At 38.4% G+C, this 25,870-nt stretch overlaps 2 protein-coding genes across 2 annotated transcripts; one reads left to right on the forward strand and one right to left on the reverse strand.

Moving 5' to 3' along the window:
- Positions 1 to 671: 671 nt before the first annotated feature.
- On the forward strand, positions 672 to 7,718 carry TIPIN (TIMELESS interacting protein). The gene is made up of 7 exons (XM_009886811.1): positions 672 to 804; positions 2,038 to 2,131; positions 3,034 to 3,109; positions 4,407 to 4,529; positions 5,084 to 5,147; positions 7,011 to 7,205; positions 7,561 to 7,718. Exons 1-7 carry the CDS (start codon positions 672 to 674, stop codon positions 7,716 to 7,718), a joined length of 843 nt encoding a protein of 280 aa, XP_009885113.1.
- Positions 7,719 to 9,021: 1,303 nt separating this feature from the next.
- DIS3L (DIS3 like exosome 3'-5' exoribonuclease) lies at positions 9,022 to 23,447 on the reverse strand. Its single transcript, XM_009887370.1, has 16 exons — positions 23,299 to 23,447; positions 22,381 to 22,509; positions 21,609 to 21,744; positions 20,429 to 20,605; positions 19,351 to 19,429; positions 18,227 to 18,406; positions 17,071 to 17,240; positions 16,121 to 16,282; positions 15,170 to 15,417; positions 14,178 to 14,270; positions 12,928 to 13,461; positions 11,925 to 12,079; positions 11,634 to 11,812; positions 11,148 to 11,293; positions 9,409 to 9,583; positions 9,022 to 9,333 (listed from the first exon to the last, which is right to left on the reverse strand). Exons 1-16 carry the CDS (start codon positions 23,340 to 23,342, stop codon positions 9,022 to 9,024), a joined length of 2,919 nt encoding a protein of 972 aa, XP_009885672.1. The 5' UTR covers positions 23,343 to 23,447.
- Positions 23,448 to 25,870: the final 2,423 nt, after the last annotated feature.

Here is a 25,870-nt window from a genome sequence, read left to right on the forward strand (position 1 = left end):
CCTTCAGCGTCCGCTCTGCACTCCCTCAGCCGCCGCCTCCGTGAGAGGTTCGCAGCCCGGGGTGGGGAGCTCGCCGGTGTAGACGGAGCTGCCTGGAGTGTCACTAAAACTGCCTGGGAAACAACTTTCCCTTGAAAAAGAGCTGTTCCTGAAGGCTTGGGAAGGCAGCCGCGGTGAGAGCGGGTCATCCTAAACCCGGTTGTGCTGATGTGCTAAAGTCTCTGGAATTAGCTTCGCTAAAGGAGCCGGAAAAGGGGAATCCTCCTCCAGACCGCGTTTCAAAGTGGGTAAGCTGTAAATCGGAGGAATTATCACCCTCCCACCCCATCCCTGTAGTCTTTGATAATCAAGGATGTGAGTGGAAAACAGCTGTCTTGATAAGTGCTTTGGTTGGAATTCCGCCTCTTCTGTTTTATTCCTCTGACCCGTACCTGCCACTCCCGGGTAACTTGGATGAGTTGAAACATGTCAAACCCATATTTTATTCAGCCTAGTGAGGTGGGGTTGTGTCATCCATCTATACGATATCTGTTAATTAATTTGTGTTTTCTGGGTGGCAAGTTTTTTCTGGAAAAGCTGTAGACATACTGTGTATAACTGATGTTGAGCTGCTTCTCTTTAAATGCTTCTGGTATGTCCTGCAGGAAGGAAAAAAAGTTTTATCGGTGGCAATGATAGATCCTTTAGAGAACAACTTGTTCGATCTTCCTGATTACGAGAATACAGAAGATGAAACGTTCCCACCCCTTCCACCTCCTGCCTCTCCGGGAAGAGATGATGTTGAATGGGCTCAAGCTAATGGAGGTGAACACCTTAAATATCCCGTTTTGCAGTATAGGCAATGAAATACTGGGAGATCAATATTATTGGTGTTGTACTTCACTGCCTTGAGTTTACTGCACAACAACAGTCTTGCATAGACAGGAAAGCAAATCATAAATTTAAATTGTTATCGCTTCTATGCTTCCAAGCTTGTGGGAAAAATTGATTTTTGTAGATTCCATGAAAATGTGCACACAAATGAATCTTCATAAAATTCAAGCTCTTCTGACAAAATGTTGGTGAAGGTAATTATACAACGGTGAGCTATAATTATCCTTTATGCCTTGTATTTCAGAAAAGGTGAGATTATTGAATGTAGTATTCCAGGGAGGTTTTGGTAGATTTTGTAGAGCATGTGACCTAGGAAAAATCCAAGACACTTCAGGACAGTGAAACTTAATTATTTGTATTTGAAAAGATCTACTAAACAAGCTAATAGAAAGTATAAAGATTTTAACTATTGTTTACTTCTAGTCATATTTGCCTGTAGCGTTAAACATCTGTTTTTCTTGATCCCTGCTGTCTGTTCACTAGGAAATAGGATTTTGGATAGATTTAGTTCCCTGATAGATGAAGAGGACAGCTTCTGAATTGCTGATGTTCAGTTACAAGAAGTAAACCAAGAAATCAGTATGATAACTGATTGCTAGCTCTGAGATGAGATGGGCACTGGTGCCTTGTTTGTTGCAGTTAAATAATATATACTGGCCCTAATCAAAAAGTATATGGACTTTGGTTCTTAAAAGACACATTGATTGTGGTCACACATCACCTCTTTCTCTGTTTTTTGAAGGCGATGCTGGTGGTTTAGGTCTGTCTTTCAGCTCTGTCAGTGGAATTTTTGGGACACCTGTCAAATTATGTTTATTGATAATTTGAGTTTCTTAACTTTTAGAAGCACTATCTACTCTTAATATGTTTCTCGTCACAAATACAATATAGAAGTTCTAAAATTAGGAAATTTCCCTTTCAAGGAACCTACTTTGCTAGAAAAGTCAATTCCTCAGTATATTTTGAAAAGATGGTTTTATTTTCAATCTGTCTTGTGGGAGAAGCGAGGTGAAATATGCAGACATTTTTTGGAGTACTGTACCTGCAATGGAGTACTTGTGACTGTTGCCTTTTTGATGGGGTAGAAACTTAAGATTTACATGATGTAATTCTAGTTGATATAATTTGGTTTATATACTTGAAATATGTTATTGTTTTTATTAGAACCAGATGGAAACCAGCAGTCACAAACAAAGGATTCTGCTGTAGCTCCACGGAAAGCAGTTAAAAGACCAATGCCTAAACTAGATGCCCAGAGGTAATTTTTTACAGAATATTTCTTTCTGTGATTAATTTGGTATATGGCTGTGGGGGAATGGTTAAAGCTACTGTCCCTAGTTAGTCACAGCCAAGTCAAAGATCAAGGGTTTTGGAGATGAAAGGGCTGCTTGCATGCTGTATCTCAACCTTTTTATTCTTGGCCCATCTTGTAATGCTACTGTTAGTCTCACTTTCTTGAAGTCTCCTTGAGACTTAGTACATGACTAATAATTTAAGAGATATTTATTATTCATACATAGGACTTTTCCAGCTTGATTTTTTTTTCTTCATTTTGCTTCAAACATAGCACTGTAGATTTCTTTAATAAAAAAAAGTTTGCTTCAAAATAAAACTCCGATATAATGGTGACTGTAAGGTACTAGTTGAAGTACATTTATACCTGACTTATGTACAAGTCAGATAAACTCTGTATAAAGGTAAAGGATTTTAATATTTTCTTTGCTGTTATCACTAAAACTGGTGTATGTTCTTTACGAGCAAGGGAAAGAATCTGAGCTTTCAGTTTCTTCTGTTTTAAAGATACTGGTGAAGTTAGTGATACCACGGGTGGATGCTCTGGTCACGCATCTAACTAGTTTTATTTGGTCAATACAGATACAAGAACTGATTTCCCATGTAACCAAAACAAAAAAGCTCCTTGGACTAGGAATATATGCATGGTTAATTTTCCAAATAAGTCTTTGGTCTTAGACCTTTATCCTATTTTGTGTGTTTTTTTAACAACTTCTAATTCTGTACATCTTTCACATATAGCTCTGTAGATTTGGGCTATTTAAAGGAGTGGGAGGTTGTTTGTGTCATATGTGGGTTGTTTTGTTGTTTGTTTTTAATTAGAAAAAGTACCGGTTTCAAATAACTTCACCCATTTCCTACTACCAGGTTAATTTCAGAAAGAGGACTTCCAGCCCTAAGACACGTGTTTGACAACGTAAAGTTCAAGGGTAAGGGACACGAGGTAAGACATAGTGAGCTTTTGTTTTGTTTCCTGGGAAGTTAATCTAGACTTGATAGATTGCTGCCCATCTGACATGGGGAAAATTGGTACTGTGCTCTGGGTAGCCAGCTTTCTAACAGTAGTTGAATGTACCCCAATAGAGCTTGTAGTTGCAAATTTGGGAGGGGGAAAGAAAAAAAAGCAAACAAAAACCCAAACACACATGACTGTTTTAACAAAATCCATGTTTTGATCTTAAAACTGTTTTCCTCTACTTCAAAACTAGAATATCATGTCTGTGGCTTTGTATTGTCCATAGAATGTTTGGTTTTGTTTTGGTTTTTTTGTTTGAAATGTTTGGGTTTGGTTTGGTTTTTGTTTGCTTGTTGTTTTGTTTGTTTTGGGGTTGTTTGGGGTTTTTGTTTGTTTGTTGTTTTGTTTGTTTTGGGGTTGTTTGGGGTTTTTGTTTGTTTTTTTGGTGTTTGTTTGGTTGGGGGGGTTGGTGGGGGTTTTTTTTTGGTTTTTTTTTTAATTGGAACTGGCTTATAAGACTGCCTGCTGCATCTGGAATACCTTTACCATCTCATTTCATGATCAGTTTCTTCTGTTAGTGAAAATCTTCCTGATTTTGTGACACTTCTATCCCAAAGTCCTTAATATTGAAAAAAGTGTGACATACCACTTAAGCAAATAGAAAGCAGTATTTTCTCTACAAACTGTCTCATTTTCGCGGGTACACTTAAACATACGAAGCTCATTTTTCTTTAAATATTGTTAGACTATTGGCATATTTCCAAGGATGCCTGTGCATCTCTGGCTTACAGTGAACATTCATGGTATAAATTTTCTCTTTACAACTGGGGGCACAAAGAAACTAGGCAATACTGCTGATCTGAGCACAAATCTTTACAAGGTAAAGTTATTTAGATGTACATTTTTCTGTGTGTTCTAAACATCAAAATAGGTGCTGGCTGTGACACTATGGATGTTTTTGTGGTTTTGGTTTGGTTTTTTTTTTTTCTGTCTGGGTTCAGATCTAGGTTGCTTAAGGGCAACTTCTCAGAAGCCTGTCCAATGTTTTACAGTATATACTCATGCTCTTCCTGAACTTGGATCACTGTTCTTCTCATAACTTGAAATTGCACTTACAGCAATTGACTTTATTGTGGGAGGAAAGGTTGCCCACATGTTCATATTAATTAAATTTCCAAGAGACTTCCAAGCTGCAGATGCTTAATGTTTTCATAAATGTTACTGTCCTGTTTCCCTCTGCAGTTAGTCAACTTTTATTAGCTGGATGTCTTGTTTTATGTTTTAGGCAGAGGACCTGAAGACACTCATACGACATATGGAACACTGGGCTCATAGACTATTTCCAAAATTGCAGTTTGAGGATTTTATTGACAGAGTCGAGTCTTTGGGAAACAAAAAGGAAGTTCAGGTACATATTGCTCTATTCAGTTTCTCTTTGTGCTGTGCTGAATAGTGTAAGAAATAAGTTGTATTTGTTGCATAATTGCTCTCCTAAACCTAAGTTGTGCATATTGCTAAGGAGTATAATGTTATTTAAATTAATTTCTCCCTTAAAAAAAAACAAAACAAAACCCCAACTATTTCCAGTATTTAAGTTTACATTTAGATATAACCTTTCTCTATTTGACTTAGTACTTCAGAGAATTGGCTTTGACTTTTCTGGGACAACTTTAACCAAAGTAATTTGCTTAAGAGTGCTGGAACTGGTTGTTTTTTTGGGTTTTGTTTGTTTTTTAATGTTTGGACCTGGAAAAGAAGAGTTATGAAGAATGCTGCTTCATCTGGCTAGGTGACAGATGGAGGACTAGGAACATGATCCACAGCATTAAAAGTTGTGGGTCAAACAGACACGTAGTGAAAGAATATTTTTTTCAAAGTAATAAACTGTAAAGAGAAATTGGGAGTAGTATTAAAAACATATCAGTGTTGCATAAAAGATGTATTTGAATTTCTCATTTGCAGACCTGCCTAAAGCGGATTAGACTTGATCTTCCTATTTTACATGAAGACTTTGCGAGTAATGAAGGTATGCTCGTTGTGCTGTTTGTGCAGTAGTTCAATGCTTAAAGTTACTTTACTTCATCTCCTACTGACCAGGAGTTAATGATCATGATACACTTTTCTAATGTAAAAGAAATTGTTGAGTGGTCTTCTATTTTAAAACCAAGCTTCTGTGAGCTTTAGGATTACAAAACTGAACTGGTACTGTGACTAAAATGCTACATGTACATACATAAATTTAAAAAAAAGTGTGATACGCTGAAAGGAAGTGGAAAATGGGTACTATTACCCACATGGTTAGCAACACTCTTCCAAGAAAACCCTCAAAACTGCAATTATAAAGGGAACATACTGGTTTGTATTTGACTCTGAGTGTGCAGACTGAAGAGCTCTCGGATCTTACTAGTGCAGAAATCAAAACACTTGTTACAGTTTGTACTACAAGTTGTTAGAGTGCAGTCAGGGTGTAGCATTCTTTATAGGGGAAAGTACTTATAAATGCTTGTGGGCAGTTATGTCTCTGTGTCAGTATTGGCATATAGCTACTATGGAGTATTTCTGATAATGTGAAAATCCAGCCATTTAACAAGTAGGTAATTCAAGAATCTCTTCCAAGCAGATGAGGTTTTTAGATAGACTAGAAATAAACATTTTTTTTTGTAAAAAGAGGGAGCAGAGTTCACCTGGTAGTTTCTTTCAAACTTTATTAGCAGAAATGAGAGAATTTCATAGTTATTCCTAAGCTCCTTCGCAGGTGTGCACGCTTTCACTGCGGGTCTCTCTTGAAACAATTATCCACTTGTTGTCCAGTTTGTCTTCACTTGACCCTCAGCCTCGTGACAAGCCCGTGCTTGGGAAAGGTGTTCTGGTGGATGAGTTAACCAGGGGTACTACCTGCCCTCACCTGTGGGGAAGGCCTTTGGGCAGTTGGTGGCATGTGGCTGTCTTCACTGTTGGCTGCATTTGCCAGAAATTGAATGCAGCCGTTAGCAGCCACAAAGAGTAAAGCAAATGGTTCCTGCCGACAGGGTCTGTAGAGTTATCAGATTTTTCTGTGCGATGGTTCCATACATTTGTATTTAAATGCAGTGCTGATTTGTTCTTGAACTGTGTTAACAAGTGTACTGCTACAACTAGTCAGCCTTCAGTTGAAAAACTTGAGTAGGTATCTTAGAGTTTTGAAATAAAAACTGCAGCTAGGGTACTGTATTAAAAGCCAAAACCTTGTTGTCAGCTAACTTCTCTATTCGCAGGCTTAAAATGGTGCAGAGGCACAAGCACACTTGGCCTTGGGCACTCTTGAAAGAGTGCTCTGCTGCTGTGTTGGTGGGTGAAGTTTGTCTAATGGAGTTGGACTGCCTCCATTTTTGCATGTGTTAATGTTGTCAGATGAGTAAATATTCCATAATAGTAGCACACTGAATTCAAAACTGACTATCCAATGTCTATGTTTGAACTCCTGTCTGAGTCCCGTAACTAGTCTTGCACTTCCCAAAGGACACTTTCGTATTAGTAGGGGTGGGAAGAAAATTATCTAGCCTTTCAGTAAGGATTGCCTGAATTTACCGTCTCTTTTTAACCTTCAGCACAGCTCATGATTGCTGACTTAGCACACAGAGCTATGCCTCTCTAATTCAGGCATTTATTATTGTTGTGTTTGGGATGCCTGATAAGTATTTGTTGCATACACTGAAGTATGTGGACCTAGGCAGCAAATTGCCCATTAAAACCAAATTACAGAATTATTTTCAGCTGTCAATACAACTTCAAAATGTAGATCATAGAAAAGCTTTAAAAATGTTCTCGACAGATACTTGGCAGATCTCTCTGGCTTCACAGTGTTGATTTCTGCCCCTCTTCCCCCTCCCATCCCCTCGTTTTTAACCAGATGGTGGAGGAGAAAGCAACGGACTGGATACAGCCAGTGAAGATGTACGTTCCTGCTCTGAAAATGCAGAACTCGGTTCTCTGTCTGGTACAACTCTCACAGAAGAGCAACAGCAGCGAATCAGGAAAAACAGGCAGTTGGCCTTGGAACGTAGGCAAGCAAAGATGCAGTGTAACAGCCAGTCACAACACAAGGGTAATCAACTCCCTAACTTACATGTTACTGTTAAGGCTAGTAGCCTGAGAAGCTCCTACAACTGAGCTTCTGAGTCAGTTACTTTTCTAGTAAGTAGCAAGATGTGTAACTCAAATTTAAACTGTGTTCCTCCAGTTAGACTGCTCTAAAGCTAAGTCAGAAGTACTCTCCCTAGTTCGCATGTCAAGTTGTGATAGCTCTGAAAAGAAACTCAACCTGCTGCTGTCTCTGGAGTTGGCTTTCCTGCGGACTGTGATTCTGGTGATAGAAACTGCAGTTAAACACATAGTAATAGCATGTTCTCCTGGTAGGAAACTGCTTTGTGATTTTTATTTTTTGTTTTATTTTTTAACAGAGCTCTCTACTGTTTACTCAGAAGAGGAGTTTAATACCCCAGTTGCTCAGGATCCTGCTGACCTTACCAAAGACACTCAAGTTACCACAACAAAGGTTGCTGTTACAGAAGCTGAAGATGGAGATACAGAACTGGAATGTGCCAGTGAAAAGCAGTAACTGTTCCCATACTTTGAATGACTTTCTTGACCAAAAGACCCCAATGTTTTATGTACTATAATTATATTGAAACATTGCTGGCTCTCTCCACTCCAAAAACTTCATGGAAGCCTTCACCATGACATTTGTATAGTTGAACAGAACTCTTCTCTTGAAACTGCAGATGAGCAACTCCCTACATGGGAAAACAGAACAAAGTTCTTCATCTGTATTTGAAGCATCTTTTCCAGCTCCCCCAATATTTTTTAGGAAATGTTAATGAGGTTTTTGACCTACTTTGAACTTCAGTTTGACATCAGCTGTAAACGAAATAACTGGGATATTGACAGGTGAAGTTTCTATTAAAGTTATATTGTTCGGTTGTTTTTTTTAATAGAGGGTATATATAATAGTGGGTAGTGTTATGTCTGAACAGGTGCCCTGGATTTTTTAACTTGCTTATCAAGTACCTGTATCTTTTTCTTATAAAATAGAAGCTATTAAATTTCAGAATCAAACCTGAACTTCTTGTATGAGGCTGTTACAACTACACATCCTCTAAACTTCTCCATCCCTCCTGCGAGGTCAGATACCTCTTTGCAGGCAGGTAAATGTTTTAGAGGAAGAGGCTTTGCCTTTGACCAAATTATTTTCCTTTGGCTGATTTTGTTCTGCCTTGGGGCTCTGTTTCATCATCTTATAGTCTTGTTCCTCCTCCTTGTGCAATAGCTTTTTCTTTTTTGTGGAACGAACCAGAATCACCATACTGGTAAAGCCCTGAGCCTGCCCCCTAATCACACAGGGTGGACTTGTTCATAAGAGAAAGTGAATTTCTAGAAACAATGAAGACAAGAGCAGCACTTAGGGCAGATGAAATGAAATAAAATAACACTTGCTGACATGAACTTACACCAGATGAGCAGCTAGGGGATGTCAATAAACAGAGTTCTGTACTCTAGATTAGTGTGGAGTTTGATTTTTATATCGTTGTAGCTGTGAGTTTAACTTGCCAAGCTGTAGTGGAAGATAGCTAACAGCTGGGAGAAATACTTAAGTTTTAAGAATTTATGAACAACACTGGAAAGTAACAACAGTTCAAAGAATTCACCACACTCTTGTCTGGAAGATGAGATTTATCATGTATAAAATCTTTCAAAACTCATACATGTTCATAATCAGATAAAAATAATTCTTATTTAAAATAAACATTTAGTTTCTTATTAAAAGGACTCTGGAATATTTAAATAGACTGCTTTTTAAAAAAACCACCCCATAAAGTAAATAGGAGCAGACCATCAACAAGCAGATGTTGCTAGCTTATAGTTCAAGTTCCAATGCCAGCTGAAACATCTAATAGAGCCAAATCCCTGATCTCCTCCAGCAGCTGGTACAAGCTTGCTCCCTTGGTCTGGCAGTACTCCTGATAGTCTTCATCAATTACTTCAACACTTGCTTTTTCTTGGGCACGCTGGGCTGCTTCTGCAGACTGACTGACTTCTTTTACTAAGTCGGACTTCACCACATGAAAATTCTTCTGTGAAACCTCTGTGTCCGAAGTCTGGTACGGTGCATTCCTGATTATTTCAAGCTTGATGGTGTCAGCATGGCAGCGGGAAGTCTGCACAAGGATTTTGACCTTAAAAACAATATAAAAGTTATTTTATTTCTGATGGTGCTGTTTCCTTTTACTTCCTTTAGATTAAATACTCACTGTAATATGATCGAAAAGGCGTAATGTGACCGATTCTCCAGTGGTTGTAGTGGAAGTAATTTTATCCTGAAAGCGATGAAGTGATCCAGGCTTCCACTCACAGCTCCTCTCACCTTGACAAGAGATGACTAAGCCTTCTTTGTTTTTCATGTATGCAGCACCTTTGATTCCGTATCTACAAAAAAGCAGATGAGCAGACAGAAACTGTTCTAACAATTTTCACCCAGTTCTCTTAATCTTGAAACCAGCAGGCGGCCAGCTAGGGTTATATAAAAGCAACATCAAGGCGCAAACATTAGCCTGATCATCCTGCTTTGGGGACATGGATGTGCATTGCCAAAGAAACCCCTGGAGTATAAGAAAACAGCAAGAAGACAGTGACTGAAGTGTTTTGAAAGCAGTGAAGCAAAAGTAAAATATAGTCAGTGATCCATTATCTTGGGTGTTGGGTGGAGCCTGGAATGGCCCAATAATGGAAGAGCAGTGTTACAGGTTATTCCAGACAGCACAGGGAGGAAACAGTTCTCCATTAAAATTTAAGTTACTTAAAGACCAGCAGCATATTTGCACTGGGTTCTCTGGAAGGAAGCCTTTTGTGGTTGGGTAGGTTCCGGCTCTTCAGCCACGCATCCAGGCAAGCCATCTGGAATGCTGGAGACGACAGGCCTGCATTGAGCTGGTTTATATCCAAGCTCAGTCTGTGGCCAGGATCAAGTAGCCCCTGGCTGTATTCATGGAAGTCCAGTGTGTTCATGTAACAGTTTGCTTTACCTAACATCCCTAGAGACTGGTTTTTGGGTTTTGTTTTAAAGGACAGGTTTTGTCCCTACATTTCTTCTACCTGTTAGCTGGCCGGATAGATGGTGTTGCTACCAGTAATGCACAAACATGAAGATCTTTAATCCAGAATGCCCAGAGCCAGGAAAGGGAGAGGAAAGGTAGTTCTCTTCCACCCTGCTTGAAGAGCTGGGCAAGTCTTAGGAGAGGTGGTGCTCTCCAGTTTTATGGTGACTGCTGCCTTCCTCCATCATTCACTAGTCAATTTATACCACAAGCAGAACACATTTAGTATACTTTAAAATACAGATTTGAAGCTCATAAATTAAACTGTAATGTTAGCTTCATGCAAAGTGTTGCTTTCTACTAGCAGAAATCAGAGAGTAAACTGAGATACAGGCACTTTTAAGAGCCTAATTGCCATAAACAGCACCATGTAAACATTTCTTCTGTGCTTCCCTGCTGCCTACGAGGAAAAGGTGTGCAAAAGGTGCTCGTAGCCTGCATAAACTATGGTCTGTAGTGATGGAAAAGAGCGCTGAGGAATGCATGGCTTTGTGATTTGGAAAATCACTTCCTATTGGGTTTTTTTTGTTGTGGGGTTTGTTTGGTTTGGTTTGTTTTGTTCTTTTTTTTTCTTTACAAAAAAGGGGAGAAGGGAATATTCCAGTCATTTTTCTGCCCTTGCAGCTGCTTGGGAAAAAATGTCCTTTTCATGTTTTGAAATAAATACATGCTGTGCAGCATAGTCTCTGTCATCTCCTCATAGGAACTCCTTTTCAGAGTCAATGCATAGACAAGCACTGCTTATGATTTACAAGAAAAAGCTTAAGTGCAGTAATTGACCAACACCAGGCCACGCTACAAACGCTTCCCTTCTCAAAGACCAGAGCCATCCCTACAGCATTCTAGTAACACTTATGTCTTGTTTTTAAGATCAGACCAAGCTTTAATCAACTCACCTTGGTACAAAAACAAGCACACCATTTGTTCGAACTGAGTAAATAACACCATCTGCTATGCAGCGCTCATCTGTTTCTGGGGTTTTGTCTTTGAAGTACATGCACTGGAAGAGTTCAGTAGACTGTTTCTGAGCACGCTGGGCTGCCTGCAAGCGCCCCCACAAAAAGAAGACAAAACAAGCTAAATAAATATTTCAATGAGCTTGTTTGACTTTGATTTTCATAGTTTCTTTTTCCATTACCTGTCCCCTAGAAAAATGACATCTAAAAGGAAATCTTACATGTAATGCAGCTGAAATATAAAGTCACTTTTACTACCACTCTCAGAAGAAAACTGATATTTAAGTAAAAAAGCCCCAAAGTATTATAAATAAAAATGAAGTGATACTATGTCAGTAGAGCACCCAAAAGCTGCAGCCAGGACTGGTATCCCATTTCACTGGGCAGCATACAAACATACAGAGACACGCACCATGACCATCTTACCCGGTTTCTGTTATTAATGTGTCTGCACAGTTCCTGAAGGTCCTTATTACTGAATACATAATCTTTAACATCTCCTTTATTTTCCTTCAGAGCCACTGCCATCAAAAGTCTGTGGACAACAATATCAGCGTATCTTCTAATTGGAGAAGTGAAGTGAGTGTACTTATCTAAGGCAAGTCCTACAAATAAAAAAGGAAGTAGTGGTAAGCAATCAAAGCAATCAACTGCCTCCCCCCCAACAGTTCCAAAGTACTAACAGGAATAGCATAAACACCAAAAGTGACACGGTACCATAATGATGAAACTCTTCCTCAGGACAAGAGCCAGTCGAGAAGTACAGCGCGTTAGACATTGCGTGAGTGGCCATCGATCGCAACAGTTTATTTACAATTGGATCTGATGGGTCATTTGCTTTATCCAGAGACTCAGCCAATGCTTTGTTAGACCTGTCAAAAAAGTGTTAATTCTGAAGAAAATTATACTATCCCTGATCACAATAGCCTATAGTTAAAAGAGCATACCAAAGCACGTAAAAATTTATTAATCATTATTAATATAAAAATATGAATGACACGTAGAATGATATTAAAACTTTCAGCAAAGTTTAATAACAGCTCTGCTCCAGAAAAATGTTTAGGAAAAAAAAAAAGTTTTCCCCAACAGGCCTGTCTTCTACTACCAGGTGACCCAAGAAGGACTGGAGCAAAACTCACTTCTGTGCGGTACAAAACAGACAGCAAGCTGGTGCGAAACCTGGTCCGTACAGGAGACCACAAAGGGGACACCCAAACAAAAGGAGGCACTACTGATGCCCTTCACACTGCGTGATGTAGAGAAACGATGCCTCCCAATGTGATGAAACTCACAGCCTTCTCAGTATCTTGACAAAGTAATTCTGAATTATTTTGAGCTTTTTAAAATGACTATATTGCACAGAATTAGCTGGATTTAAACAAGTAGTCTCTTACACTACTTATTACCAGCAATATGGCGCAAGCAAGGCTATTACAGAGCTTAACCACTCATACCGACTGAACAAATTCTTTTTGGATGTCAGAAACTATTCAGATACTGCCATTTTCAGTCCAGCCAGCAGAATGCAGGCAGCTTCTCTTGTTTAGAACATCTGCCCCTGCTTACAGAAAGGTTATGGTAATTAATTTTTTTTAATAATTGCTATACAGCATTTATTAACATTGATACCAAGTAATGTAATGCTTTGTGATGATAACATAGCCAAAGAGTTAATTGCTTAACTTTAATTAAAGTGTTGAAGACAAGTAATAAGAGATACCGTGTGTCTATTGAGAAACCTTTGGCACTGGCACATTCTCGGAGTTCAGTAAAAAATTCTTGTCGTGGTGGAGGGTGTTGACGCAACAAAGCTTGATGAGGAAAATCTTCTGCAATCTTTTTTGCCACCCAGTGGTTGGCAAGAATCATACATTCTGCTACAGTCTCATGCACCTCCAGTGGCTGCTTGGGGATGAGATCATGGATATTATTTTTATCATCCAGTTGCACTCTGATTTCTATCCCTTCTAGTTCCAGAGCACCACGGCTGTCCCGCTTCGCTCTAACATGTCGTGCTATATCGGTGAGTTTTGATATTGCCCAAACTAGTTCATCCAGCTTCTTCTGTCTAGTGCTTTCATCCAAGTCTTTCAGTTCCAAGATATCGCCAACAACACTTGAGTCTCCATCTAATAATCCTTGTGCTGCTTCGTAAACTAGCTTGTATGCAGATCGAATGATGGTTTTGTTGTAGCAGACTCTCAGCACTTCATATGACTCTTTTTCTAGTTCCCACAAGACGCTTACAGCATACCTGAAAGATAAGATCACAATTCTATAAACAGTTCCGGTTGACTTAAACTATCACTTCAAGCACATACAACCGTTAACAAATTTACAGGTTTTATTCTGTTTTTTTTTTTTTTTACTGGAAACATCTTTTTCTTCATAAAACAAACCAGTGCTCAGCAATGCCACTAATTAATGCACTTGCCTTTCAGTCTTGTGTATCACAACTTAATAAATGAGGACCAACTATGTCAGCAGTCTCTTCAATCCATCTGTTGAGGCAAGAGTACGCCTAAGATATAAGGCCACATCTATTTGAAAGCACAGCTACACTGCAATAGTTACTTTTATTCATGTTTATTTTATTAGTCAGATGCATCCACAATGACCGTACCTGCACCCTCCATATCCTCACGCCAGCCAGCCGACCAGCCCTGTAAACTGTAGTGAAATGGGTACCGGCATGTTTGAGGAGTAGGACAATAGCACAAAATGTGACCATCCACATGAGTGCATGCACCCCAGACTGAAACCCATGTGAAAAGAGAAGTGAAGAACAAAGATGCCTTCACCTTAGGTTGCTGTTTAAAGCAAATTGCTAAGGGTATGGGTAAACATTATACATTATTATACAAATAATACTGTATTTCAGCTTTTTCTGACTCTCCACTACTTTGCTTACAAAGAGGGGCACATAATTAAAAGAGCAAGTGCGTAAGCATTTACTACACAAAATCTCACCTGTCAACTCCACTAAGAAGGGAGCATATGTCAGCACTCAAGATGGAGGGCAGCATGTCGTAACGACGATCTGCTAAATAATAAGTTGTTGCCCTGCGGAAAAAAATACATTTACTATTCTTCTCACAAGGACCCATTGGTGTGTGTCTCCCAAGCAGTTTGCAGTATAAGCATAACTCCACAAAAGAAGACACACAGTGTGATTTTAAAAGGTTATTCTTACAGAACCCACACATGCAATACCAAAGTCAAATTATTTCAATAAGTATTTGTATAGTACAAGCCTAATTTTGCCTTCCTCAGTCTCTTCAACTGCCATTAAGGCCAGAGCTACGGCTGTACAAAATATGCTCGACTAAGAGGAGGTCATTTAACGGCTATATCAAACATCTCTGCTGGCTATACAGTTTACATTTCTTTGCATCTACAAAGAATACAATTCATAAAGTGATTCAGCACTTTAAGTTCAAAACAGTGGCAATAATAGAAAAAGAAGAACGAAATATTTGGCATATTACAACACAAGATTGAATATGAAAATGTAAGACTGCCAAATACCTCTGGAATTAAATTCATGTGAGACTTAATTCAATTTTGTGAGAGTTCTACATTCTGTGTGAAGATTCATCTCCCTTGGAATGCAAACAAGTGGTTTGTAAATACTTCAAATCACAAATGTTAGACTATAAAGCAAACACTAGTGATTAGGGAATGAGAAACTTAAATTATAACTGTGTGGAAAAGAGCAGTTTCATAGTAAAAGGGTGAAGCAGTAGGTCAGAAAGCAGTTTCTTCCCCAGCAGGCCTATTTTATCCAAATAAAAGTGTAATACCATTAGTTATATATTGGTTTTAATAAGCTGTTTCCATGACATGAAAAAAGAAAGAAGAAAGAATGTTTCCTTCCTTCCAATGTTCCTCAATGTTTCTTTAAGGTAGTATCACAAACTTCTAAGTTCCATAAATTTTCTAATTTTTAGAAAATAATTTACCTTGCTCTGGCCTCAACGTCAGTGTAAGAATTAGCTGCCACAAAATGGGTGACATCTGCAATATGGACACCTAATTCTAGATTCCCATTAGGCAGAGTTCTAACAGAGAGCGCGTCATCCACATCTTCGCAGCCTTTTGGGTCAATGCTGAATATTAAGTGTGTATCTCTCAAGTCAAGACGTCTATTTTCCTCCTCTGGACTCACTTTCCATGGATTCTTTGAAGAACTCACAGGCATTTCACTCATCTGCACAAAAACATTATGGATGAACATACAATTATATCTTCTCTACAAAAAGAAGCCAACGAATTAGATTTAGCTTTTCCTTTTCTACTCCATTAATTGTTTTGTGTACTTTTTCATCCTAGACAAACTGTTCTTTCCTTGCATTTTCCAAGTCAGTCTATTACATTTACTTCACAGAAAGTATGAAACAAAATTGAAAGGAATGCTACACGTGTTATCAACAACTAATATTACTGTGGTGATACTGCAGCTCTGGCAAAGACCACCACCGTATATCGGGTTTTTACATTCCTTTTCTTTCAGTTAATTGTAGGTATAATCAAAATACTTATGTATGAGAGCTGACTCCTCCCCTGGTTGAAGACAAAAGGATTTAAGACAATGATTTCAGTAGGTCTGGGCCTTTAGGATCAGGACCATAAACACATATTAAAGACAGTAATATCTTAAAAGTCTACCTCAAATTAGAATTAATTTTGTAATCTTTTCCTCATAGTCTTAAAATCACTCTTGACTTGAAAATTTGGAGCATCTCTAGAACCACCGATTCAAAAGTAATTCCAGAAAAATAACCTATAAATAGTTTTCAGCTTTCAAAAACCTGTTGGCAACCGAGGCATTCGGCTGTAACAGGGCCCCCCTCTTTAAGAAACAAGACCCTGGAAATCAACAGAAAAGAATGTACCTAATCACAAAGACTAACCTGGATTTCGGAGAAAGGGGCAACACAAATGCTGTTCTCCACCAAAATAGCTGCAATTTCCCCCTCAAGATCTCCAATTCTTCCTAGAACTCTCACGAAGTGTCCATTTGGGTATACAGAAGTTGACTCCCAAGAATCAATACGCACGACGACTCTATACTCCTGCAGCAAGACAATTCTGTTAGAACACCAATCTGCTCCTGACAAGCAATCAATATACATACTCCTTCAGGGGCAAACAATGTCTTCCAAAGAGACTGGCAACTCTAAAACTTTATAGAAAGCAGAAAGAAACCCACAATAAGAAACTTACAAATACTGAGAATTAAATTTCTTTCCTGATCAAAGACCCACTTGGGGTCATAATATGGAGAATCTCTGTCTTAAAGTATAAAAAAATTAAATAAAACCCAAGATGTACACAAATATTCTTATACCAGAAAAGACACACTTGGAGTTTACTTCTTGGCTATGAAGAAGTACTTAACGTTACAAGGTAAAAGCAGCTCGGAATGAACAAACCCATGTTTCTTCCTTCTACAGCAGAAGCAAGCTAATCATTATAATTCATTATCAACTGGTTGAAAAACTCTTACTACTTGCAAAGTTATATACAGTCAGAGATCCAACAAAGCCACAAGGGCTATTACAATTTATACTCCTAATATGACCTTTATCAGAAAAAAACAAAGGAAGTAGCATATAAATGGTCAGGGTACCTGAACTGCGGCCCAAATTCAGAACTCAAATAAGCTTTATTACCCGAAGCTGATGCGGTTTGGACAGGAATTGAACACATTCCTTCAAGGCAAAAATTGAACTACTCTCACAGACTTAACTTTATTCATAGTTTTTACCCGTGTTTTTGCCCAGGAAAACATCATTAGAGCATACAACACCCGCACAATTTTCTAGGAAGACAGAATAGAGAAACACTTCTGTCAAATTACCTGTAATGCTTCAGCTTGCTGGGTACTGATCCGGATTTTGGGAATTCGATAGTCCCAAGGTGTAACAAGGATTTTCTGAGCATTTCTGCCCTGGGACTGGGTCTCTTCTTTAGAGGGGAACGTGACCACATAATCCCTCCAGTTCTTCTGAATGATTCCAACAACTTTACCTTTTAATAAGGAACATTGTTGGCTGTATATTAAAGAGTTAAACAGGAACATAAAAGCAAATATGTGGGGGGTACAGAAGATTCATTGTTTTGTAATATGAACTAATGTGTCCACAAATCTGTATTACAATTGCTAACAACATATGGTATGCAGACAACATAACAAGTTTATTATAAATTATTGCTGGCACAGCCAGACTTTAATGAGCTTTTATTTATGTGGAGACTAACTCATTGTATAGATTTCAACTGATACAGTACATAAATTATTCAGAGAGATTCCCACTACCACTGAAACGTGGCCAATTCTAGTAAAAAAAATACAGAAAATTTTAAATAGCAAAGATCAAAATCAAACAGCATTTTCTTGCAGGAAGAGAATTAACCTCCTAAAACTTTTAACTCTGACCTCAGCAAACCTTTAAGATGTAGCTATACCCGCAGAGTAATATTTTCAAGTAAGACTCATGGTACACAGGTGTGTCCCATTGTAGTGGCAGCTGGCTACTTCTTCACCTAACAAAAAAAATTTTCCTCTTGAACATTATTTGTCATCAAGGAATTAAAAGGGTGCTGTTATCTTTCTGTATAATCCACAGTGATAGTGGGGGACTTCAGTGCACATTCTGGTAAATTGGTCTGTGTTAGAATGACTGTTTGTCTCTTGTAGAGCTGTGAAGAATGGGGAGTAATGTATTCCAAACTCAGTATTTTAGGAAGATAACTACCATAATTCAGCTATTTCTGTGAAGGAAATTGAAGAGAAAAAAAAGAGGGGTTCACATATAGAAAGAATCTAGTGGACTTCTTGTTGGGATACGCTAGAATGCTTTAACTTGGGATATCACATCAAATTTACAATGGTGCAAAAATGTGACAATCACAGAAATCAAGGGAAGGAACTACATAATAAAGAGCAGAACACAGCTTGGACCAAGGAAGTGAGGTTATCTTAACAAAACATTGTATCACGCTATCAACTTTACCTGTGGGCATAGGTTCACCAGTGGTATCTGCAGGTGCTTTATCCTCCGTCTCATTTTCACAAAGGGCAACGGTCCTTCCTTTCCATTCATGCAAAGGTAGTAACTCAACAGCTACCACATCACCATGGATTGCACGATTTCGAGCTCTGGCCCCATAAATAAGGATGTCACTTTGAAGTTCTAAATTTAAAATACGAAGAAATAGAACTATAAACTGCTAAAAAATGCAAATCCTGACACTCCTAGAAGCATTCTGCCAAAATAACAGAAAATGACATTTGCAATATGATTTCTTCCAAAACAGACTATTGGCAAGTAATTAATACTGCAAGAAAATTAAAACCTTTCCCTCGTTTTTTTAAAGGAGATATTAAGCAATTCTGTAAGTAATTTCTTGGATAAAAAGCAGCATAGACTAGGATGAGTTCATTGTTCTTATGCAGCAGCTTTAAAAACACACAACACAGTCAAATTGTGGAAACCACTGCCACAGGATTCTGGGCAGGGTCCAGAATTAAACAAGTTTTAAAAAAAGGATTAGTATATTGAATTGTGGTTTGACTGCAGGGTCTGTCACAGGAACATTCAAAGTATTTATTAGTGAAAGCTGGGACAATATATCTGCGCAAGGATAATGCGCTGTTCCTTCAAAGGTATTTAATACTAACTCACACCAGAAAGACAATACTGGTGATCCAATCTGATCCAAAAGGCATTTTTCCTATTATGTTCACAATGACCAGCTTCCTAATCCTGTCAACACCTATGCAAACAGTTACTTCAGTCAAATGAGCGGTCATCTGAAGTTAGAACAAAACACAGAGATAATTTGCATCAGTATTCAACTTCAGAAAAGGCCTAGGGACACCACAACAGTCCAAACCATGGCCCAAGGTACTAAGAAAGAAGAAGGAGGACATAAGCCTATTGTTTTCTCATGAGGCCCACCCTCCAAGTTAATCTTCACCCTCCTTTCCGGCCCATGAAAATAACCCAAGCATTGGAGTATCTTGGCTTTCATCTCATTAAATAACTGAACTAGTACATACATAGGGCTACATGGCTTCATGTAAAAAGCACAGTGTCAAAAAGGCATTGAGTAAATCCCCTCATCATCTTTTCACCTGTTTCTTTGCTGCCAAATCCCTGAAGTCGAACAAAAGCTTCCAGTTGTGCTCTATGCTTATTGACATTCAGTGTACCCTAAAAGAAAATAACAAGCTGATAAACAGAATGCGTCATACTGCTAAATATCCAACTTTGAAGTATAAAATTTGGGGGTTTACAATTATTTTTAGATAAATTAGTCATTTTTATTGATATGTAGGTTATTTTGAACATATCTGTTCTCTCTATAGGAGGAGAATGTACAATGCAGAACTCACTTCTGGAAAAGAACAGTAAGTTCTTTTAAATGCTCAATTTAATTGTAAGCTGGTAAAGGTCCTTTTATTCAAAGCACAGGCAGTGTACCTTTGCTGCCTGCCTTAATACCGAACCTGGAGTTATTCCTACGAGAATGAAAAACCTCAGTCTTTCTGTTCATATTCTATTCTCACCTTGCTGCTGAAATTGTCAAGAAAGGAAAAATTACTACCTCTAATTCTTTAAATTATTTTTAAGAGAAGGACACTTGTTCACCAACAATCCATATTAAGGCCCTGAACAGCCATAAAACCGTAAATTAATTTTACTGAGTGAGTGACCTCTGTGCAAACGAAGTAAGAAATGCTGCCCTTGTACAGCCTTATTTATATTGGGAATGAGATATAGCTGCTTCACATTACACCCAGTTTCTCCTGAGTGACCTCTGTGCAATCGAAGTAAGAAATGCTGCCCTTGTACACCCTTATTTATATTGAGAATGAGATACAGCTGCTTCACATTACACCCAGTTTCTCAATTTACAGGTATATCACATATCAACCTGAAGAAAAATCCATAGCAAATTTAAGATCCTCGATAACAAATTCTTGTTTTTCCTTCTCCAAGAGAAAAAACTCCTACATGTTCGCAAGATGAAGTAGGGGAAATATTTTGAGACTCCTAATCCCTTCCATCATCTTACTCTTGCTTTTTTGTTTTCTTTCCCTCTTCCCACTATAGCAATATTTCTTTATCTAATCAGTCTTATGCAGGCAACTCAAGGGACCAAGCACAAGACAGCATTGTTCTGTGTATGCTCTCTCGGTAGCAAATTACCTGTATGTATCTTCCAGATTTGATCCCAGCCTCCAATATTTCCACAGGTAAGTGTTCAGGATATTCTTTTCCATTGTTTTCCTGGCTTTCTATCTCCCGTTCACGCCGAGCTTGAAGTATAGAGTCAAAGAGTTCATGGGCAGCCTTTAAGTCAGGCCAAAAGTTATCCAAGTAATTCTGTATGCACACAGATAAACAAACATGAAAGCATTGAGACGTCTCTGTTCTTTTAATAATGCAGTTGGAAAGCCCATAATGGACAAGAGCTGTCTCATATGCTATACTCAAACAGCACTTCCAAGTGTTAATGATGTGTCTGCTTTACAGACCTGTTCCAGATTCAACCTAACTCTTTTGCTAAATACAACAAAGGAGGCATGACTGTTACGATAATGTCCTAGACTAGAGATCCATGAACTTTTACTACCAATATACCCCATCCAGGCTACATAGTTCTTGTAAAGTGCAATAGCAGAAAAATCAAACTTGCAAACCACTATTATGGTGTACACTTTTTATATGATTTTGTATGCTACATTTAGGCCATTTTCCATTGCCTCGTAACAATTAAAAAAAAACAAGCGCTGTCATTTTTATATAGCTTCAAGGTATATCTGTTTGGTCCTGGTTTTACTCAACATCCTTTCACAGCTAAACATAAACATCCCATCCACATATCCCGCTGAATACAAGCGGTATCAGAGATCAACAACTAAATGAAGAATTAATTATCTTCTCATGCATCACTGTATCCTAAGTAGTCAAGGCTAAAGGAAATTGGCAAAAAAATGCTGATGGATACTTAGGCTAAGCTATTTGTGGACTGCTTGCCCTATAGGTTTAGACAGCTGACTGAGGTAACTGATCACTGTTCACCAGTGCCAAATTCTTTAAAAACAAGGAAAACAATGAAAAGGGCTCCAAAGAAGGATGACCTCTATCTTTAGAGCTGATGTTTTTCTTTTCAGTTCTCTGGTTTGCTCACCACCACCATTTTTTATGACATTCCCATGACTGACATCTTTGCTTTCTTTGATAAATGAAGACATGAGTTAGCATCATAGGTTTCTTAAATGTAAACTCTGAAATGATTTGCACTATACATTGGGCTTTAATGTACTTGCTTCATCATTCTGATGCAGCATAAAGGAAACATTCTTTGATTTTTCTGGCATGTTACCTTGAAGGAAATCACAAACACTCCTTCTGTTTCATTTCCGTACTGCTTGATAGCATCTTCATCTTCTGTTACCATAACAACTGGCATCTGACCCAAGCAGTGATTAAAATACCAGACTGCTGCATTGTAAATACTCCTAGAAAAGCAAAGTTTGAAATAAGATTTCTGGCATATCTCATTTGCTACTTGCAAGACATTTGCAGGCTTTGTAGAAACCAGATTTTGGTTTAACATGCATACTTTTGAGATATATACTTCAAGCTACATAAACCTTACATCTGCCATTTTTTTTATATGCCATACATAAGCGCCGGGAGAACAGAGGAAAATAAAATGTTTCCTCCCCAATATATCCACTTGTGCCCTAGCTGGAACATCACATATTTTTCCTCTGAGTGGAAGTTTGTCAAAAGCAAGTTGGAACTGCCGAGAGTCCAGTGCCATGGTGTTTGCAGGCTATCAAACGCTACATCTAACAGTCCAATAAGGTGTGCTTGATCTAGTTATTATGCTAAAGCATTCTTTAAAATGGCTGTGTAACTTTAAAGTGATCTGGGGTTTTTTTTAGCATATTTGCATTTGATTAAGTATTTTTGTCTATTTTCCTAAGAAAACAATGTTCATACTTTCTTAATCACAAAATGACAATCTAGACTTTCAGTTACTGTGAACTCCTCGAGAGCTAAGCTCTTATGCACCCAATGCATGCTAATATTCCTAAACACAATGTCACAATGTTGTCCACCACAGTACCACGTAAGTCAAAACAAACCTGGTCTGCCATTTCTCCATGGATTCTCCCTTCTGTCTTGGCAAATAAGAATGCTGGTGGAATTCATTAGCAAACACAATACAGTCATGTCGGGCATCCTTTACTAGATTTCGTAACTTGTTGTACTGTCTGGAATACGAAAAAGAGATGGTCTTGAACTTTCTTTTGATAATGCTATTTTACTTCCAGATGAAAATACAGCTGAAAAACTCAAGGAAAAGTACTGTCGTGCACAAAGAAATGCATTCATTAAATTACACCATTGATGATAAAACCTAAAACATCATCTGTAAGCGAGCTTTTCTAATTTCCATTATGAATAGTTCTGATTTTTAAATATACTTGTTTTCCAATGAGCCCCACAAAACACCGTAAGTGTTCAGGAACTTATTTTGTCACTTCTGGGACAAGAGCTATTTCTTCAAAGGCATTTGTGCTTTAGAAATATAGGAAGACCTCGATAGCAAATGGCACTCTTATGTGCTATGGCAATACATAGGTTAATGTCTAGTGAGGTAAGTACCATATAATAGTATTAATTGTTCCCCAAAGACAAGTGCTCAGTCTTTAATACAGCAAATCAAAAGCGTGTCCATAGTCTAGTTGTGGCACATGATACATTGTTACTGCAACATCTCCTTAATTCCTGCCACAAGCCATCTGATGAGTTAATGATGCTACATATGTAACATCGCTCCTATCAAGTGAAAACTATGAGAGGCATTGATGTCCACAGATCGCAAAGGATCGCAGTTCTTTCTCTTCTGTAAAATTACACTAAGACACTTGAAAGACCTAAAAACAAATTAATCACAGTATATTTGCTGACTTTGGGTTAGTGTACTTAAATATACATTTTACAAAGTTAGCATCTTTACTTCAATCTAAATTAAAAAAAAGTTATTATAGGGTAAGTACCTTCGTCCTTTTTGATGTTGCACAGCTTGACATGCTGTTTGCATGAAAATAATCCCTTTCAACTCCGGAAACTCGAGAATCTCAAGGTAATCTTGAACAACCTTGCAGTCAGGGACAACATAATGTGTAACATCATCCGATAACAATTTGCCATCTAAAATATAATTCAGAGTTTAAAGGTTTAAACTTCCAGTTGCTGTACTGGTTTCTCAAAAATACTTTCAGATGTCAGGAAATTAGAGTTGTGTATCCTCAAAGGTATACATATCTCTTTTTCTGACGAACAAAATTATGACTACTATGGTACAATTCTGTGGTACAATCTCTAAAATTTGTGACAGAATCCTTTCACATCCACTGATGTCAAAGTTCAGTGCAAATGCTATCCAAATGACTGAAAAAGATCCACTTTCGTTATGAAAAGGATGAAATTTAAAGAGTGCAGGTAACAGTCCATTTTTCTCTACTTCCATATGAAAAAAGAGACTATACATCTGTCATAGAAAATCTTTTCATGGAATTTTCAAAGGGTGTAGAATTACAGGTACTTCTGTTACACTGCTTCCACAGATCTCTCTATTCAACACTATCCATTTATGGCAGGCTCTTTTGCTACATCTTGACATAAAAGAATACAGATAAGGGTACACATAGAGAAAAGCAATGCTACTGCAAAGAGAAGATGTTCTTGAATCTAAGCTATTAACCATTGTTGCTAATTTTCTCTAAAGAGACTCCATCCCTTAGGAATATGCCATCAAAATACCACAACCAACCCATCACAGATGGCCTCTTAAAACATACCTCAAAAATAATGAGTTGAATTGCTTTAGATATTTCAAAGATTACCCAATAAACTTTCGGGCAGGGGGGATCTCTACTGTATTTTCTCTCAATGTCTATTTAGCCTTTATAATATTATAACCATTGAACTGCTGAAATTCCGTAGTTCAGGCCAATTATACATAATAAATGTATATAGATCTTGACAAGTCAGGTTATTTTCACGTATTTCTTAGAAGCTGACACAGGACAATCTGTCTATTAACTGTGATCACTAGAAGAGTGAATCCAGTTGGCACAATTCTGCATACAGTAACACGGCTGTATCTCACACTGAAGGCATATAATGGATGATGGCAGAATGCATACAAGAAAGCTAATATTTATTAATAATTCAGAAGACCATTAAAAGTGAAATGTCACTTGAAGATTTATGTAATCTGCCCATATTAAGCTATCCTTACCTAACCTATACATCTAGATCAGAATAACTTCTAAGCAGGCACAGCACACTGTTACAAGTATCCGTAGATGTGATTTACGCAGGCAGTCTCTCACACGCATGAAGTTTGCTCAGCACATTGTGCAGAGTCGGGAATGAAAACAAATGTTCACTTCACCTCTGAGTTACATACAATAATTAGAGAGACGTACTCTGATACTCATGTACGGCACAATTTAGGTTTAAGTCCAGAAGAGGGGAAGTTAGGCATGGCAAGAGAGGTAAGACTTTTTTTCTGGTATATGCCTATAACATCCTGAAGGAATTCATAACCAAATGTAATACATCAGGGAGCAGTAACGATCGTTAGTCCTGACATCCTAGATACCAGAAATATACTGCACCACCTTCTATTGCAACAGGCACCTAAACCAGAAGTGACAACATCTGTATCAATTACAGTTCAGAAGAAAAAAAAAAAAAAAAAGTGAGTTAAAATTCTCAATCTTTTCTTTTAGGTAAGCAAATAATTTAGTCGATTTAAATTGGGTATTATGTTAATTATTTGCCAGTCAGTTTCTTGCACCAAATAAATTCTCCTATTTAACAACAAAAACACCAACCCTGAAATATCACCCAAAGGTCACATGATGATCTATGATGCACATAACAGCACCACAGTATGTAAAACCAACAACAATTGTAGAGATCACAGAGGCTGGCAGCAGTCCCGTGGCTGAGAGGGCCAGATATAATACAGGCAATCACATTTAATTACTTAACAGAAATAACTGCTGATGCAGAGTTACAGTTGCTTCAGGACAAGAGCCTGGCCCCACTGTAAGAACACTTAACAGCTACATACAGGATTTAGTTCATGCTATGAACCACCACTCTGCAGAAACTTAAAAAGATCTTTGAAAAAATGGAAGCGTGAAACTTGCATTATCCTTTAACCTTTTATCGCTGTCTGTAAACTGTTCGCAGTCCAATCCTGTAACAACCAACCTCTCCGTTCCTTTTCCTCTTTCCTCAACGTCTCGTTTGTTTCTGAACGATTCTGCTTTTCGGGAGTACCTCTGGTACTCCCTCATTTGGCACCGGTCGGTTTCTCCACACGCCGTTGCTCAGGAGGGGCCATGCACGGCCCGGGGCGGCTGACGGGAGGTCTGGGACGCGCCTGCGGCCCTCACCGCCCTCACCTCCCTCCCCACCCCTCTCCCCCCGTTATTTCTCTTTTCTTCACGGCCGGTCCCGCTCGCAGCCCCCCTCCGCACCCGCGCCGGGTCCCGCCAGGCCCCCAGCCCCGTCCCTGCAGGCCGTGCGGATCACCCTCTGCCCCCGGCT

This window comes from Charadrius vociferus, unplaced genomic scaffold (genome assembly GCF_000708025.1).
Source record: "Charadrius vociferus isolate BGI_N301 unplaced genomic scaffold, ASM70802v2 scaffold190, whole genome shotgun sequence".
In the NCBI taxonomy this organism is placed as follows: domain Eukaryota; kingdom Metazoa; phylum Chordata; class Aves; order Charadriiformes; family Charadriidae; genus Charadrius; species Charadrius vociferus.

Coding starts and splice junctions, on each gene's coding strand:
- DIS3L (XM_009887370.1), bottom strand. CDS start 23,342: ATGCAAACAGCATGTCAAGCTGTGCAACATCAAAAAGGACGAAG. Junction 20,606..21,608: donor TGTTTGTGATTTCCTTCAAG/GTAACATGCCAG, acceptor GTGTGCATACAG/AATTACTTGGATAACTTTTG. Junction 17,241..18,226: donor TGGTGAACCTATGCCCACAG/GTAAAGTTGATA, acceptor CCTTATTAAAAG/GTAAAGTTGTTGGAATCATT.
- TIPIN (XM_009886811.1), top strand. CDS start 672: ATGATAGATCCTTTAGAGAACAACTTGTTCGATCTTCCTGATTACGAG. Junction 4,530..5,083: donor GAAACAAAAAGGAAGTTCAG/GTACATATTGCT, acceptor TCTCATTTGCAG/ACCTGCCTAAAGCGGATTAG. Junction 5,148..7,010: donor AGACTTTGCGAGTAATGAAG/GTATGCTCGTTG, acceptor GTTTTTAACCAG/ATGGTGGAGGAGAAAGCAAC.